This window comes from Brachionichthys hirsutus, unplaced genomic scaffold (genome assembly GCF_040956055.1).
Source record: "Brachionichthys hirsutus isolate HB-005 unplaced genomic scaffold, CSIRO-AGI_Bhir_v1 contig_407, whole genome shotgun sequence".
NCBI classification, from domain to species: domain Eukaryota; kingdom Metazoa; phylum Chordata; class Actinopteri; order Lophiiformes; family Brachionichthyidae; genus Brachionichthys; species Brachionichthys hirsutus.
The window spans coordinates 1-16,234 of NW_027180903.1; the positions used below are offsets into that span (position 1 = coordinate 1).

General features: G+C 44.0%; 2 protein-coding genes and 1 non-coding gene across 3 annotated transcripts; 1 reads left to right on the forward strand and 2 right to left on the reverse strand.

The window, feature by feature from the left end:
- The first annotated feature begins 2,485 nt into the window (after window positions 1-2,485).
- Window positions 2,486-6,512, forward strand: aoc1 (amine oxidase copper containing 1). The gene is made up of 4 exons (XM_068759846.1): window positions 2,486-4,043; window positions 4,650-4,938; window positions 5,338-5,470; window positions 6,243-6,512. Exons 1-4 carry the CDS (start codon window positions 2,507-2,509, stop codon window positions 6,510-6,512), a joined length of 2,229 nt encoding a protein of 742 aa, XP_068615947.1. The 5' UTR covers window positions 2,486-2,506.
- Window positions 6,513-11,211: 4,699 nt separating this feature from the next.
- LOC137916887 (U2 spliceosomal RNA) lies at window positions 11,212-11,402 on the reverse strand. Its single transcript, XR_011106543.1, has one exon. It is a non-coding gene; the product is annotated as a U2 spliceosomal RNA (small nuclear RNA).
- Window positions 11,403-14,131: 2,729 nt separating this feature from the next.
- On the reverse strand, window positions 14,132-15,235 carry LOC137916886 (sarcolemmal membrane-associated protein-like). Its single transcript, XM_068759847.1, has one exon. It carries the CDS (start codon window positions 15,233-15,235, stop codon window positions 14,132-14,134), a length of 1,104 nt encoding a protein of 367 aa, XP_068615948.1.
- Between the last annotated feature and the right edge of the window lie 999 nt (window positions 15,236-16,234).

The following is a 16,234-nucleotide window of genomic DNA, read 5'->3' on the forward strand; positions in this document are numbered from 1 at the left end:
CTACAGGTATAGTCGCTTCGCTTCTGTCCGTGGTGTATGTATATATAAGAGAGAGAGAGAGAGAGAGAGAGAGCAACCAAAGGGCCAGTTGTTCCTGTAACGCAGTGTAAATGTAATGTAAATAAAATACATGTAACTACTCCTTAACACGCTGCTAAATAACTGTATTTATTACTTATTCCTACTACATACTTAATTGTGTTACAAACATTACATATGCAATTGCATAGTTGTAAAAAAATATATTACTGTACAGTTTATTGCTGTAGTAACCTCTACAGAGGCAAGGCGGAGGTTATGTAATCGCCAGTGTCTGTTTGTTTGTCTGTTCTGGACAGTTCTTGATTACTTTTTGAGGAAATTTTGGGGATTGTATTAGGAACAGATTACATTTTGTTGACGATATTGAAGGGATCCTGGATTCAGGATTACTTTGCATTTTTCGTTAGCATTGCAGTCAATGGAGCTTCAAAATGTGTTCCTCAATATCTCAATTGATTAATGACCAATATTTATGGAATTTAGCAAAGTCATGTAGGGTGGGGACATCTATCTCACCACCAAATTTCATCTGGATAGCATCCAGAAAGGAGTTAGTAAAAAATATTTAATTTTAACATTAAAACCCATTTACGGACTCAAAAATGGGATAAAAATACACGTCAACTCTGATTCACTTTTACTTTTCATGTTTGGTGCATAAAGATACAAAGGACAATTAATAACGTTTTGATGATGATCCGGATCACCATGTGGACGGTGTAAATCTAATGTTGAGGCGAAGGTCTGTTATAATCATTTTAATTAATCAGGATAAGAAAACCACATCACACGATACGATACACTTACATCATTTTATGAAAGATACAAAAGGGACAAAGTGATCATGTGCCGCAGCTTCTTGGGCTCGCTCTCAGTTAGCATTACCATCTCCGGGTGGTGACGTTTTAAGTGGGCTTGCAGGTTGGTGGTATTTCCAGAGTAATTTACGTTTGTGTGACACAGCTAGCAAACAACCATACATCTGTCTAAATCAGGGGTCGGGAACCTATGGCTCGCGAGCCATATATGGCTCTTTTGATGATCGCACATGGCTCGTGTTCAGATTAAAAAAAAAAAAAAAAAAAAGATTATTATTATTATTTTTTTTTACTTGCCTTGCCCGTGCTGACCGCAGCTGGTTTGCGCGCCCAGGTCGTGTGTCGTGTTTTTTGTTGTAAGTAACTTGTTCACTTGTGTCTGGATCTTATGTTCCGTTTTCTTTGCGGCACCAGACAGTCGCTGTCTGTTAGTAGAGCTTGTGTTGCAGGGGCATTTTGCATGGCTGGCATTTTGCTGTGAAAAATCAAAGAGCGGAAGCACGCTGTCACGGTTCCGCCCTGAGCCTGGGCTGCCACTTTAAAAGTAGGCCGTCATCCCGCCATTAGGGGTGGGTTAGGGTTAGCCAGGGTTGGCCAGCTGTGTGCACGGTGGTAGAGTGGACTTTGTTTGGCTCCACCTTAATTCCAGATTACTACTATTTTAATGTATTCTTACCTGGGACCTTCTTTTGGAATAAATGTGTGAAAAAGACGGGGCCCTGCGTTTGCTTCAAGAGGGCATCACTTGCTTTTTGGTTTTCTCTCGGCTGTGTATTATTACGTTGGGCTCCAGCCGCCCCTCGTCCTGTGTGCAGCTCCAGGCGTAAATGATAAATTCAACCATCGCACCGTCTCTGTTCTCTGCTTTCTGGGGTCCGCTCACGTTAGTCCGTAACGTTCAGAGGCTTATTATACTAGTTTCATTACCTGCTTACCACTTATACTGACATTTAGTTGAATCCGCGTTTAAAATATATTATATGGCTCTCACTGAAATAAATTTCCAAATATTTTGCTTTCATGGCTCTCTTAGTCAAAAAGGTTCCCGACCCCTGGTCTAAATCATTACTTTCCTTTTTGTTTTTAAATCGGAAAAGCTCCCACACATCTGCTTTTAATTAGAGAAAGACTTCGGCATCTGGTTTACTTGCTAGAAATGCACTACAGTGACACTAACGGCTGGCAGACCTAATTGCTCTTCATGCCAAGTGTGGGACACGGGGGATTTGAATGGGGCTTAATGTATCTATACTCGCGGCTGAAAAAGCTATACTCTCCGGGGAAACAAAATATCGATATCGCAGAATCGCCTCACAGCAAGAAGGTACCGGTGAATTATAACCGGGTTCGAGTCATATTTGTGCAGAGTTCGTATGTTCTCCTCCACATGGGATTTCTTCAGGTTCTCCGGCTTCCTCCCACCTCCAAAAACTTGCAATTTAGATGAATTGATTACTCCAAAAGTATGTGAGTGGTTGTCTTTGTGTGGCCTTGCGATGCGCTGGCGACATGTCTGAGGTGTACCCCGCCTCTCGCTAATAGTCAGCTGGGATAGGGTCCAGCAACTCCTGTGACCTGCAAAGCTGAAAAGTGGCTGTAGAAAATGGATGGATGGATGAATATACTTTGCTCTCTGTATTGCAGCCATGAAGCTTCTCTGTCTGCTGTTGCTGGTCTCCTTGGGAGGCTGTAGTGCTTCCAGATCGAGAGACTGGTCTCTTCATGGTGCCCCAATGTTTGCGGATCTCACAGTACGTGAAATGAAATCTGTGCGCGGCTACCTGCACAGTATCCCGGAGATGCAACTCACTGACGCTCATAGCAAGACCCTGAAGAAGAACAGCATCTTACTAATGGAACTTCATCTGCCAAGAAAGCATGAAGCCCTGAGAGCTCTGGACCGCGGACAGGCCAAACCCCCACGTCAAGCCCGTGTAATCATTCAGTTTGGAAATCAGGATAAACCCAACATCACTGAGTACATTGTGAGTCCTTTGCCATCCCCAAAGTCTCATATTATCAAGACGTTTAAGGGGGGAAAACTTACCAACTTTGATTCAAGGCCTATGACCTTTGCAGAGTATTACCATATGACCCAATTCCTGAACAAAATTACAACCAAAATTCATAAACTCTTGTTTGAAACCACAGGAGGGTTTTCCTTTACTAACTGCACTGACCGCTGCCTGACATACTCGGACGTAGCACCTCGTGGGGATAGTCCAGCGGAAAGGAAGACCTGGATAATCCTACAGAAGTTTGTAGATGGATTTTTCATCCACCCAGTTGGATTTGAGATAATGATCAACCACCAGGACCTGGATCCGCAAAAGTGGACAGTAGAGAAGGTTTGGTACAACAGCATTTATTTTGACAGTGTTGAGGAACTCTTAGAAAAATATCAATCAGGAGATGTGGAGGTATTCAAACTGCCTGATCCAGACAATGCTGACCTGTACTCCACCTTTATTCCCCGGGGAAACTTCAACACTCCCACCAACATACATGGGCCAAAGCTTGTCGAACCCCAAGGACATCGCTATCAAATTGACCAGAATTTTGTCGAATATGCTGGGTGGTCTTTTGCTTACAGAGTCCGTTCCACAGCTGGTCTTCAAGTCTTTGACCTCCGTTTCAATGGAGAAAGAATTGCCTATGAGATCAGCCTCCAAGAAGCAATTGCCTTCTACGCCGGTGATACTCCTGCTGCCATGCAAACAAAGTACATAGATGCCGGCTGGGCAATGGGCTCGTCATCCTTTGAGCTGGCACCTGGAATCGACTGTCCTGAAATTGCCACCTTCATTGACCTTTACCACTACTATGACACAGATAAACCTACGCATTATAAAAACGCACTCTGTATTTTTGAGATGACGATGGCTATACCTCTGAGAAGGCATTTCGACTCAAATTTCAAAGGGGGATACAACTTCTATGGAGGACTGGAAAATACTGTACTCGTGCTGCGGACAACTTCAACAGTTTACAACTACGATTACATCTGGGATTTCATCTTCTACCAAAATGGAGTGATGGAGGTAAAGGTCAGTGCAACAGGATACATCCATTCCACTTTCTTTACACCAAATGGACTTCACTATGGAAGCAAAGTGTACCATTATGTGCTGGGTAATCTACACACCCATCTCATCCATTATAAAGTGGACCTGGATATTGCTGGTGAGTATTATGGTTGTTACTTTGTTTTAAGGATTCATTGCAGTAACTTTTTACTGACAGTCTCCTTTTAAAAAGGGCTAAATTCACGTATCATTATAAAATGCGGTCTAGATTTCCTCTGGTTGACAGTTTGCATGATTCTCCACTGATTTATTCTGCACTGTAATAAAATAGGGAATTATGGGTTAGACCAGAGTTTATATCCTGTCATTGACTGTTTTCATTGATTGATTGAAGTTTATTGTTTTCAAACATTCACAGAATGCATGTAAGTAAAGGATATTATTTGCTGCACCATTTTAAAGGTTTTACATTGAATTTTCTTTTGATGAATTTGATATGAAGAGAAAAATAGGCCACAAAGACATTTGTTTAGATAAAATGGCTTTCTGGAACTTACCCTGTCATAAAGGACACAGTCTTGTGAAACTGTTGTCCGTAATAAATGCTATCTCTGGTTATATGATAAAGTCTTGCAAAACCTGTAAAATCAATAATTCTAAAGTCATTTAACCCAACTTTAAAATGGACAATTCTATCACAAAAGTGTCAACAATTTATATGGCATTTGCTGAAATTTGAAAATGTAAAATGTTATTTTTACAGGTCGAGAGAATAGCTTCGAGTCACTGGACCTGAAATTTGTTAACATCACAAAGCCCTGGAGCCCAAAAAATACTGCGGTCCAGTTCCAACTCCATCGGACTGTGCACAAAACCGAGCGATCTGCTGCCTATCGCTTCGGCAAGAAGTTCCCCCGATATGTGAGCTTTATGAATCCCAATGAGAAAAATAAATGGGGGCATCACAAGAGTTACCGAATCCAGTTTAACTCACATGCTCAGAGTGTCCTGCCAAGAGGCTGGAAAGAGGAAAATGGCATCTCTTGGTCAAGGTGATAATAGTTTCCTGTAATGTTGACAGAAAAAATATTTAGGTTTTATATGTACAATGTTCTGACTGTCCTGATTAGATACTGCCCCATGATCCAGTTATTTAATTATTATAGTTTGCACACAGAATCACATTGCTAAGATAGCTTGTGATGATTGGTGTCGAGGAAGTTAATCTCCAAATCCCAGTGTGGTTGGAAATTAGATTACCGGTAAGTAGAGTTACGATTTGGGAGTCAAGGGAGCGACAACAGTCAAAGGAGTTTGGAAAAACAACACCTTGAACGTTACACAAGTATAATAGTGTAGTAAATCTACATGGAAAGGTTGCAGTAACGCTTCAGTTATAGCACCAGTGGTTACAAAGTACTAACGAAAGTAATCGCCTCCTCTCTCCACAGGTACCCTCTGGCTGTGACGCGTCACAAAGACAGCGAAGCCACCAGCAGCAGCATTTACACCCAGAGCAACCCCTGGGACCCCGTGGTGTGCTTTGAGGACTACATCCGCAACAATGAAGATATCGTCAACCAGGTACAGCAAAGAACGATACAAAAAACATCTACATTACAGTACTGTTTTCAGCAATGTACACGAACTACAAGACAGGAGTCATGTTACTATTAATTCGGTTTTTCTAATGGGAAATGGTGACATGTTCCTTTAATCTTACAACCACTGATTAAATCAACACATCTCATTTTAATTGATATAGTGAAATTATTTCATCCTAATAATTTCTATTTGACGCAAAGGGCATCATTAAAGGTTGATGAAGATTCACAACGACTTTAATGAATTCATCTGAAAGGAGAAAGTGATCGGTGGCCTTTCTGTTCTGTGTAATATCTTATGATCAGCAGTTATTAAGCAGTTATTAAGCCAGGCCTTCTCAGTCTATCCACATGTCTGTCTCTCTGCCTTCATTTCATTTCATCAAGGAATTTGTGTTCCATTTTTTTGGGTATATTTCAAGCATTAATATTAATTATTTCATTCATTTTTGAGCTTTTTTCTGCTCAGCGGGTCATTTTAGATGCAATTTTTCTTGGTGGAAATGGCCCATGAGAGCAGTTTGCATGAGCAGGAGTTGCATGTCGTCTTCTGTCTTAGTTAAATAATGGACATGTTTTCTCATGTTCAGAGAATATCTTTTACATTTTGAGGTTGGAGATGATTTCGCGGAGGTCAGTGCTTCTTTGCTCCTCTAAAAGAATGATTGACGACATCGTGGTCTGTTTGCACTTTCAAGTCAATAACACCGCGTCCTAAAATTCTAACACAATATTGACACTCCTTTGTGCAGGACCTGGTTGCCTGGGTGACAGTGGGCTTCCTGCATGTGCCCCACTCAGAGGACATTCCCAACACGGCGACACCTGGCAATGCGGTGGGCTTCTTCCTTCGCCCCTTCAACTTCTTTGATGAAGATCCTTCTGTGGCATCCAGAAGCACCATCATCGTTCGGCCGGGAGCAGATGGCAACCCCAAAGTCCAGAGATGGACCCCTGATGGTTTAGGTTATTGCATGACAAACAAGCCATTTTTTTACAATGGCACTTATGCTGGAGTCTAGATTAAATTAAATATCGCAATGAGGATATCAGATTTAAAAAAATATCACTTTAGGTAAATCCAGTCAGTTTTATTCTCAACAACATGATTGTTCAGAAGAATCTGTGTTTAAAAAATAGAAATAAAGAATATTAGTAAAAAGACAAACATTATATTCTCTAAACAAATTTTAAATGATGCTCATCCTAGTAGGCCATGCATAGCTTGAATTATATTATACAAAATGAGATCCTTGTTCTAAATCATGCTTTTGTTTGTTGTTGTATGACCTGTTCGCTACATCAAAATGAACAACGCGTAGCTTTTCACACCTTTACATTCTGCACATGAAACATGACACCCGTGACATATCTGAGGAGGGGAGACATTGGGAGCTGTAGGAGGCCTCCGGAGCTCCTGTAACCCCACGTTGGGTTTCCATGGCTAAGGGTTAGCAGCAGCGAGCATTCAGGATGCAGGATGCTCCGTATCCGCTCTGCTGCTGGGAGATATCTGCCCTCAGCGGGCTCTGCTTGCTCCCGCTGTGGGAAACAGGCCTTACAGAGCAAACAGCCTGAATCCAGATCCTCCCCCCACAAACAGAGATGCCTCCTGGCTGCATTAGTGCCATGGCAACCTGAGTTTACATGCAGCACAATATGAAAAGATGTGCAGAATGCGCATGCGACTGATTCATCCTTTATTTACAGATTCTAAGCGCAGCAAAGTGGCTTTAGAATGAAAAGATTGAATGAAGTGGCTCCTAATTCAAAGGCTGCAAATTTGGAATTAAATTTGGCTTCAGAGTTTATTCATGAATTGTTATCGATGCCCAGGTTTCCGTTAGCCAACTGGACTACGGGACAGAGTTCCACCGGGTCGGTTTGTGTGAAGGGTAAATAAGGGTTGGGAGAAAATCATTTATAAAAGTGTGTTCCAATGTTTGACAGTTTGCATGGTAAGAGAGGGATAACATGAAAGCCATGTGTGACTGAATGCGTCCCATAGAAGAGGACATCATTCTCAACCTGCTTTTGCTTGTTTCATGTGTGCAAATACTTCCAAATAAAAGTATGACATTTAATTTCACTCATCCTGCAATGACCTGAAATCATTTACTTTCTCTCTTGGTGCAGCTCAAATCTTTCGGAGATCCCTGGAATTAATGATGAATTGTTGTAAGTTGGGTGGCGGGGGGGTCGTGGGAGGGGGTTTGGGTGCTGGCGGGGCGCTGGCCTTAGTTCGGTTGCTACTCCTGGACCAACGGCTTGTCCTTCTGCGGTTGGTTCCTGAGGGCCCCCGGGGGATCGTTCTCTGGGTGCTGTTGTGGCTTGGGGGGGGGGGGGGGGTTGCTGGGTTACTGTCTGTTGCTCTCACTCTGCTCGGCATCTTCCTCTTTAGATCTCCTGAGTCCTAATTCATCCAGACTCTTCTCTCAAGACTTGCGAATCTGGTGTTTTGGGTTAACTCTTGGAATTATGGTTGGACGAACGAAAGTGGACGAAACAAGGAGCACAAATAAATCCACTGCAGGTTCTCCTTGGAACACTGTATATCCTCCTGAGACCCAGCCCGTTGACATGCGTCCTCTGTCATGGACAGCTGTCCACTACAGAAGACATGCTAACGGGCTGGGTCTCAGGAGGATATTCCTCACTTTTTCTGTCCGTCTTGTTGATTCCATGTTTCACTTCGGTTTGCACATCCCTCGGTGGCGCGCCGTAGGAAACAGCACTTAATAAAACATGATAGGCTAGTCTGTCAAGCGGGCAGGGGATGGTCACAATCACATTAAAGAACATTCATTGCGTGACACTCGCACAATGACTGACAGCATGTGTGATATCATTTTTGAGCACATTTTCGAGGAAAAGTAAGAAGAAGAAAAAGGAATATCGTGTCGTGTCATGTGCTTTACGGAGACATTGCGTCACCATCTCTCTGGCCGGGTTCGAGACTGTACGGAGGTAAAGGAGTTGGGCTAGCCATGGCGGGCTCATCCCGATAATGTCACTGTAAAAAATTGGATTCATGGCCCGGACATTGAACTGTTAGCCATTGGACTGCGACCATATTACTTACCCTGGTCGATCTCACGCGCCATTTTCACGCTGCTGTGTTTGTGATGTGTTCTCTGTGACACGAGTTCACCAAGAAAGAAACATGACAATAAGCCTCTTCTGATTCTGATTCTGATTCTGATCATAGCTGTTTATACCCCCCCCCCCCCCTGTCTGCCAACCTAACAGCAGCGTGTGATGTCATCCACGGAGGAGGGGCTCGACTTCTCCCCCAGCGCCCTCGTCACCATCTCTGTGGACTTTAGTCATGTTAACATGGACAAAACACCGACGGCCTTCATCCAGTATGTGGACTATCCAACCAGGGAGGGGAAAACTTTGGACAAGCTGTATGCTGACATGAAAGGTCCCATATTATACTCTGTCTCCACAAGTTAACGCAGTTCTCAGACACTTATAAATAGCAAACAGATGCTGCAGGACAGATTCCGTCATTTCTGTCTCAAACAGCGCCGTCAGAAAAGCCTCTGGAAAAAAAAACGAAACTAAATTCATTTCGTGCACAGGCGCGGTGAATGTGCATGCATGTGCACGTTTTCATACTGTGACACAGTAAGAGAGGTTTCTTCCACGTGATTACAGAACTACACACACTACGAAGGATTGGCTGGACGGTTTATTTTGTTGTGTTTGGGTTGATAATGACCCAAACGCACCAAATAAGTGTAGCAACATGGGAAAAGTGCGTTTTTCATAATATGGGACCTTTGAGGATGCATACAGTTCTTCATCCCTCCCCCTGGAAAGATCTGACCACAGCCTAGTCCACCTGAAACCCTGCTATGTGCCCCTGTGAAAACTGGAACTGTTCAGAAGTGGCGCTGCTTGTTTTCCTGGCTGTACGGTGGAACACTGCACTTCCCCTTCACCTTTTGTCTCCATTTAATCCCATTTACGTTCACAAGTCGGGTCTTTGTGGCTCGATGCCAAACCCAGTTCTGACAAAACCCGGGGTAACCGTCTCTGGAGTCTGAGCTGATTGGTTTAGAGTGGGCGGAGCGCCCTCTGCTGGTCTGACTGGTGTACTTTAGGCAATGGCAATAGACGATGCCTATTCCTCCTGATGGCTCCTGATTGGCTCTCCACCACATGTGTGGGTGTGGAGTGAGATGAGGTGATTGTCCCTTGATGTTTGGTGTCTGTGATCCACACTGGTTGTCCTGGTGAAAGTTGAGGAAGATCTCTCACGCGATGTCTCCTGTTGGACACAATACTGTCCTTTAATCTCCTCTCTCTCTCTCTCTCTCTCTCGACTCCACCGTGTCCTTGTTCGGCAGGCTGGGAACAAGTAAAGAGGGAAGCTGTGCTACTGGTGTACGAAGCAAGGCTCTCCATTTATCGGGCGATCTCCGTTCAGACCCTCACCTGAGGTCACGAGCTTTGGGTAGCGACCGGCGCGATGTGTGTGTGTGTGTGCGTGTGTGTGTGTGTGTGTGTGTGTGTGTGTGTGTGTGTGTGTGTGTGTGTGTGTGTGTGTGTGTATGTGTGTGTGTATGTGTGTGTCTGTGTGTGTGTGCCTGTGTGTGTGTGTTGCGCACTGCTTTCCCTCTGAGGAGAGTGTATGAAGTTAATATTTCGTGGTAATGTTTCGGCGAAAATTGCCAAAAATGTTTTCATGTGCTATAAAAAGCGTCCCTCACGGTTACCATGGTAGCGCCTGTTGAAAGTGGTTTGACTCCATCAGTAACTTCCCAAACATTTTCTTGTGTCTGGCTGGTTAAACATTACCGACACATCTCTTGCTTTGGGATAGTTTCACTGCATAAATGTACATGCCTGTATGCAGTATATATATGTGTACATGTACATGCCTGTATGCAGTATATATATGTGTACATGTACATGCCTGTATGCAGTATATATATGTGTACATGTACATGCCTGTATGCAGTATATACATGTATACATGTACATGCCTGTATGCAGTATATACATGTGTACATGTACATGCCTGTATGCAGTATATACATGTATAAATGTACATGCCTGTATGCAGTGACCGATTGACACAGTAGCCAAAGGGCTGCGTTTTTGAGTCCTGATAAACTCCATGTTAGACACTGAAAGGACGACGGGGAAACCAGTCGTCTAACTCTACTGCAGATCATCACATGACAACACACACTCAGACCAGACAGAACGATGTTAGAGCAATCGATGTCAACCCAAATACTCTACAACTCCTCCCTTACTAGATAACAAATACAGTAAAAAAAAAAAAAAACATTACTGCCTGGAACATACCTCAAGAAACAAAGCAGCAGTAAACTCCTCAGAGGCAGGGCCGTCCCCCGCGGGAACCAGGTCTGCTCAGAGGGACAGTCTTTTGGGAGGCCTGTGACTGCGTATTGGGTAGCGTCTCTCAGGTGTGACCCCTGGGCCACACCTGATTTTATCGATTCCAGCAGATCAATCACATGATGTAATATCCGATTCTAACACAAGATGGCGCCACCACGTAACACGGATGACGTCATTAGAGTTTTCCCGACTGACTTTTTTATCCATGTCAGTAAGTGTCCACGTCCACGTCGGCACTGAACGTGTTGTCTCCTGGGCCGTGACGTCACGCTGCGTGGGAGAACACGGACCCGGCGGAGCTCGCTGCAGCTTCTATGGTTGTATTTCTGAACATCAAAGGGGGGGTGCACCGTTCCTGGAGGTACTGCGATACCAGGTCGATGCGTGGAGTGGACGGAGCAAGCCCCTATTCCATCTCCCTGCTCCAAAAATCAATTTAATATATGGTCCCCGGGTAGGGGACGTATCAGATATTAAACTGATAAGAACAGATACTACACTTGATCTTAGCCAAAAGGCCGAGAAGCGATAACCGGAATAGGGTCCGAGGCGGGGGGGTCTTCCGCCGCCCCGTCCTTCTCACTGACGGTCCGCAGAACCGAGTCACGAACCGGGACCGGATCCGGGTCGCGTGAATAACGAATAACATAAAACACAGCGCAGTGAAGAAGACGTCACAGAACGGCGGGGAAAGAGAGTTATTTTAGTTACCCGCAGTCTGGTAGACACTTCCGGGTCACGTGTTTCATGCTAAACCAATGAAAACTCAAAGCAGGGAAAATCTCCTTATTTTTTAGTGTTTTGAAGGCGTAAGAAATGTTTTTATTCGAAATATGCTAACCCTAACGTAGTTCAGCTACAGTTGGAAAAAAGACGAGGTTTTTAAATGGCATTAAAATTAAAATTTAAATGTTTTGTTTGAAATGCCGGAGCCGACAGCCTCTAGTGGACGCAAGCCGTAACTGCAGCACACTTTCCTGAATAAACACAACGAATAGAATATTTTCCGGATAAAATCTCACATTTGTAAAACATTAACTGCGCAAAGAAAATCCTACTGACTGTGATGATATGCAATGTAATTCTGATATATTATGTGACCAGCAGAGGGCATCAGATCATAAAGAATGGAGCACGAGGAATGGTAATAGAGACTGCGACATTAAAGTTAGAGCGCAAGATCATTTGTTCATGGAAGAGGTCTCGTGATTTCAAGATGAACACATTCACGAGTTGTGAACGCGTTAACAGACACGTTGTCATCCACCCAGCCCTGCAGCCAGTCGAACCTCCGTTGGAGAATACAATTAGTTCTGTAATACTGTTCAGAATTTATTGAAAAGTCGAAGTTATATTTCCCGTAAGAAATAGTGGAAACTAGATGAATTCCCTTTTCTTTCTATTTAGCTGAGTTTAAAAATAAAAATACATTTTGAAATGGTTGATTTCTCCATATCGTTATGCGCAGTTTTCTTGAGAAAAATCGAAATCCGAAGACACAGGACGCCATTTTCGTATTTGGCGATTATTTCCTTCGTTAATTGAACAGCTTTCCAGGAGTATTACTGCTGACTTCTTTTATTTATTTTTTATCAATGTCTCAGAGCTAAAGAAAACAAGAGTTAAAAAAACAAAACAATTAATCTCAAATTTAAAGAAAAATCAAATAACTACAAAATAAAACAGGCAAAATACCTCGTTGGCTGAGTAGCGGGAGAGGAATCAGCCGTAGTTTTCTTCTTCTTGAATAATTTCTTGTTGTTTCTTAATTTCTTGACTTTTATCTTCGCGTCGCTTCTTTTTTTCTCTCTCGCTCGAGGTGGCTTCATCTAAGGCTAACTTCTACGCTGCGTTTGAAGCCCACTCTTGTAACCAGCTTACCCACCACTGATGATGGATTTACCAGATTTATGTAACCAAAAAACTCGAACGAATCCTTTGAGGGTTCGCAGAAATCCCGAAAAAAAAAAAATTATAATGTTTTCCTGCAACGTAAATCTGGAACGTAATGTCAGTCACTGGGAGGAAACAGGAATACACAAACTTCCTGTGCTAGCTCTCTGAAGGGACAAACTAAAGTCAGCGTGTGTTTTTTTGTCTGTATAGATTTATATAAAGATTAGAAACTATATGTGATGAAGTATTGATAGACTATTTATAGATGTGTACATGTTTAGAATCCAAAAATACAAATCAGCTAAGTGAGTATGTTTAAACGATGGTGAAGGTGAGTCAAGAGGGTTAAGTGTGCACATTCGTGACTTCTCAAACTCTACATCGCCTCAACAGGACGGTCACGACTCATCCGTAATCAGATCCGAGTCCAGTCGTCTGCTGTCATCGGAACGGATCAGTTCATGTAATAAATAGTTAGTAACACACAGGACTCGAATGGACATTTTTTTGCCAATTTTATTTAAAGTTGTGATTATAGTTCAGGAGAAACATTTTACATTTGACACCAGAGAAGCCTGTTCTCCTGCTTTGGCCAGAGCTTTCTGGTGTTTACCAGAAAGCTCTGTAGTGGACATATGTCCATTATATGACCGTGCACTGCTTCCCCCTCCTGAGACGCCGGATGGTGGTCCAGAACCTCTTCGAAGCCGTCCGGAAGTCATTTTCCATGGCCTCACCGAACTCCTCCCATGCCCGGGTTTCTGCCTCAGCAACCGCGGTAGCTGCGCCCCGCTTGGTCTGTCGGTACCTGTCTGCTGCCAAAAAGGCCTGATAGGACTCCTTCTTCAGCTTGACGGCGTCCCTCACCACCGGTGTCCACCAAGAGGTTCTGGGATTGCCGCCACGACAGGCACCGACCACCTTACGGCCACAGCACCGATCGGCCGCTTCAACAATGGAGGCACGAAACATGGTCGACTCGGACTCGATGTCCCCTGCCTCCCCCGGTACATGGTCAAAGCTCTCCCGGAGGTGGGAGTTAAAACTCCTTCTGACAGGAGATTCTGCCAGACGTTCCCGACAGACCCTCACAATACGTTTGGGCCTGCCAGGTCTGTCCGGCATCCTCCCCCACCATCGGAGTTGACTCACCACCAGGTGATGGTCGGTTGACAGCTCCGCCCCTCTCTTCACCCGAGTGTCCAAGACATGCGGCCGCAAGTCCGGTGAGACGACTACAAAGTCGATCATCGAGCGTGTCCTGGTGCCAAGTGCACATATGTCCGGACACCCTTATGCTTGAAGAAGCATAAGGGTGTCCGGACATATGTGCAGGGGCGGAGCTGTCCGGAGGTTAAATAAGTTATTTCAGTCTGGCCAGCAATCTTCTGTACCACTTCTTTTTTTTCTGTGGCTTCTGTTCTGGGACGGGGCTCTGAAGATCTTCCATGTCGGTTTTGTCTGTGTGCTCCAGCTCCTCTTCATTTTCTAAATGAGGCCCCTGCTCGGTCACACAGTTCTCCTTGTTCTCCTGCAGATCAGCTTCATTGCAGGATGATGATCTCTCCTTGAGGTTAAGCTGGGGTGTGGAGGACGCCTCTTTCTCCTGCAGGTCCTGCTCCTCCCTCGGCTGAACGTTTGTCTCTTGGAGAAGAGACGACTTCTGCTCCTTCTCCTCCCAACGACGTTGCAGCTCCTTCAGAGCATTCTTAGCAGTGTTCATTTCCAGAGAGATTGCCCCAATCTCCTCCACTTGCTGACTTCTGGATGTCTCCAACTCTTGTATCAGGGAGTTCTTCTCCTGCTGGAGTTGCTGCCACAGATGATGCGATGCCTTCAGATCAGCTTTTAACGCATCAATCTCTGCGCTGGATGCCTGACGTTGGGCTTCATGTTCAGCCTTCATTCCTTCCAGAACTGCAAGCCACTCATTGTCCCTCTTCCAGGAATCCATGTGCAGACTGTGAAAGGCTTCCCTGTCGTAATGCAGATACTCCTCCAGCATCTCAATATATGAATCCGTCGCCAGCTGTTTCCGGAGGCAATCGCAGTCGGACGATGAAGCATTCTGCGGCACCTCACAGAGGGCCGTGACCTGAGCCTCCAGAAACTGGACTTGATCTGTTTGGCTGGCCTGTTTCGCTTCAGCCAGCTCGGCTTTGAGGTGCTGAATCTCTTTTTTCTGGAGCTCATTCTCCGTGCTCCATGGGTGGCAATCTTTTTTTGCCTGAAGCTTGTCAAGGAAACCCTCCAGCAGCTTCTTGTCCAGTTGGATGCTGTAGCTCCCCACAAGTTTACTCTGGGAGAGAATCACAGAGTTGTCGCGCAGCTCACGTCGAAGACGTTTCTCAGTGGCTTGCATCGTCTTCTTGTGTCTCAACCCGAGGAAGAACAACAGCAGCTCCTCTTTAATCTCAACGTTGACCCTGTCCATCAGAGGGGACATTTGGCAGCTGATTTCAGTCATCTCTCTGTCAGAAGCTTCCACTGTCAGGAAACGTCTGCACCTCATACTGGGTCAGCACTTATAGGTAGAGATGAAAGGAATGTCACAGCTGCCTTTATGGCTTTGATCTTGGCAATGCTTGGATTCCAACTTCAAAGCACACGCACGCACACTCACACACTGTGCATGAGTGTGTGATCTCCTTGAAGTGTCCTAGTGATCGTAACTACCTTGAAATATTCTGAATATATCCTGAATTTGTCCGACTTCCAAAGATTCACTCTTGTGTCCATCTCTTCCTGTCTTTTTCTCATAAAATATACGCCGGTCTCTCATCCAAGTTCTTCACTACAATAGTGTTAAAGTATGATATTCACTATCTTCCTTTGCCTCTTCTTCCTCACTGCCTGTTATTACACAACACTGTGTGTGTGTGTGTGTGTTATCTTCTCGAGGGTGTCTCTATATGTCACCGTTTGAGGTTCCGTGAAGGCATTAGCAGCTATCACAAGGGACACCTCTCATTATCATTCAGTATAGCGACTGTTAGACTGCCGTCGGCTCCTATAATGCAGCGGTGCTGAACGTTTCATGGATTGTAACTTTATTTACTATTTATAGGAAAACAAACGGTATAATCTGTTTCATGTTGGACAGTAAATTGAGGTTGAAGTTGAAGTTAAATTAATTGTTAAAAAGAGCAGCAACTGGTGATAAGAAAGACCCATATTTTATAGTTTAATATATAATATATAATATAAATAAAATCACAGTCTCAAAGGAGTCCGATATGAACTATCATAATAAATGTTGTTAACATTAAAACCATTTATGGATTAAAAAATCAGGTAAAAATACAAATCAACTCTGATTCACTTTGACTTTTCATGGTCGGGTCCAAATCACAGATTCTAACCAAAGGCGCTTTATTCTGCCGAAAAACGCAACACTTATTTTCTAACTGCTCCAGATGCAACACATAAAAGCTATTTTTCAATAAATATATTAGATCTTGTGTTT

What these genes read in the sequence shown, in the direction of transcription:
- aoc1 (XM_068759846.1), top strand. Translation starts at nt 2,507, where the DNA reads ATGAAGCTTCTCTGTCTGCTGTTGCTGGTCTCCTTGGGAGGCTGTAGT. An exon ending in AATGGCATCTCTTGGTCAAG is followed by an intron (nt 4,939 to 5,337) that starts GTGATAATAGTT and finishes CTCTCTCCACAG; the next exon opens with GTACCCTCTGGCTGTGACGC. An exon ending in ATGAAGATATCGTCAACCAG is followed by an intron (nt 5,471 to 6,242) that starts GTACAGCAAAGA and finishes TCCTTTGTGCAG; the next exon opens with GACCTGGTTGCCTGGGTGAC.
- LOC137916886 (XM_068759847.1), bottom strand. Translation starts at nt 15,235, where the DNA reads ATGACTGAAATCAGCTGCCAAATGTCCCCTCTGATGGACAGGGTCAAC.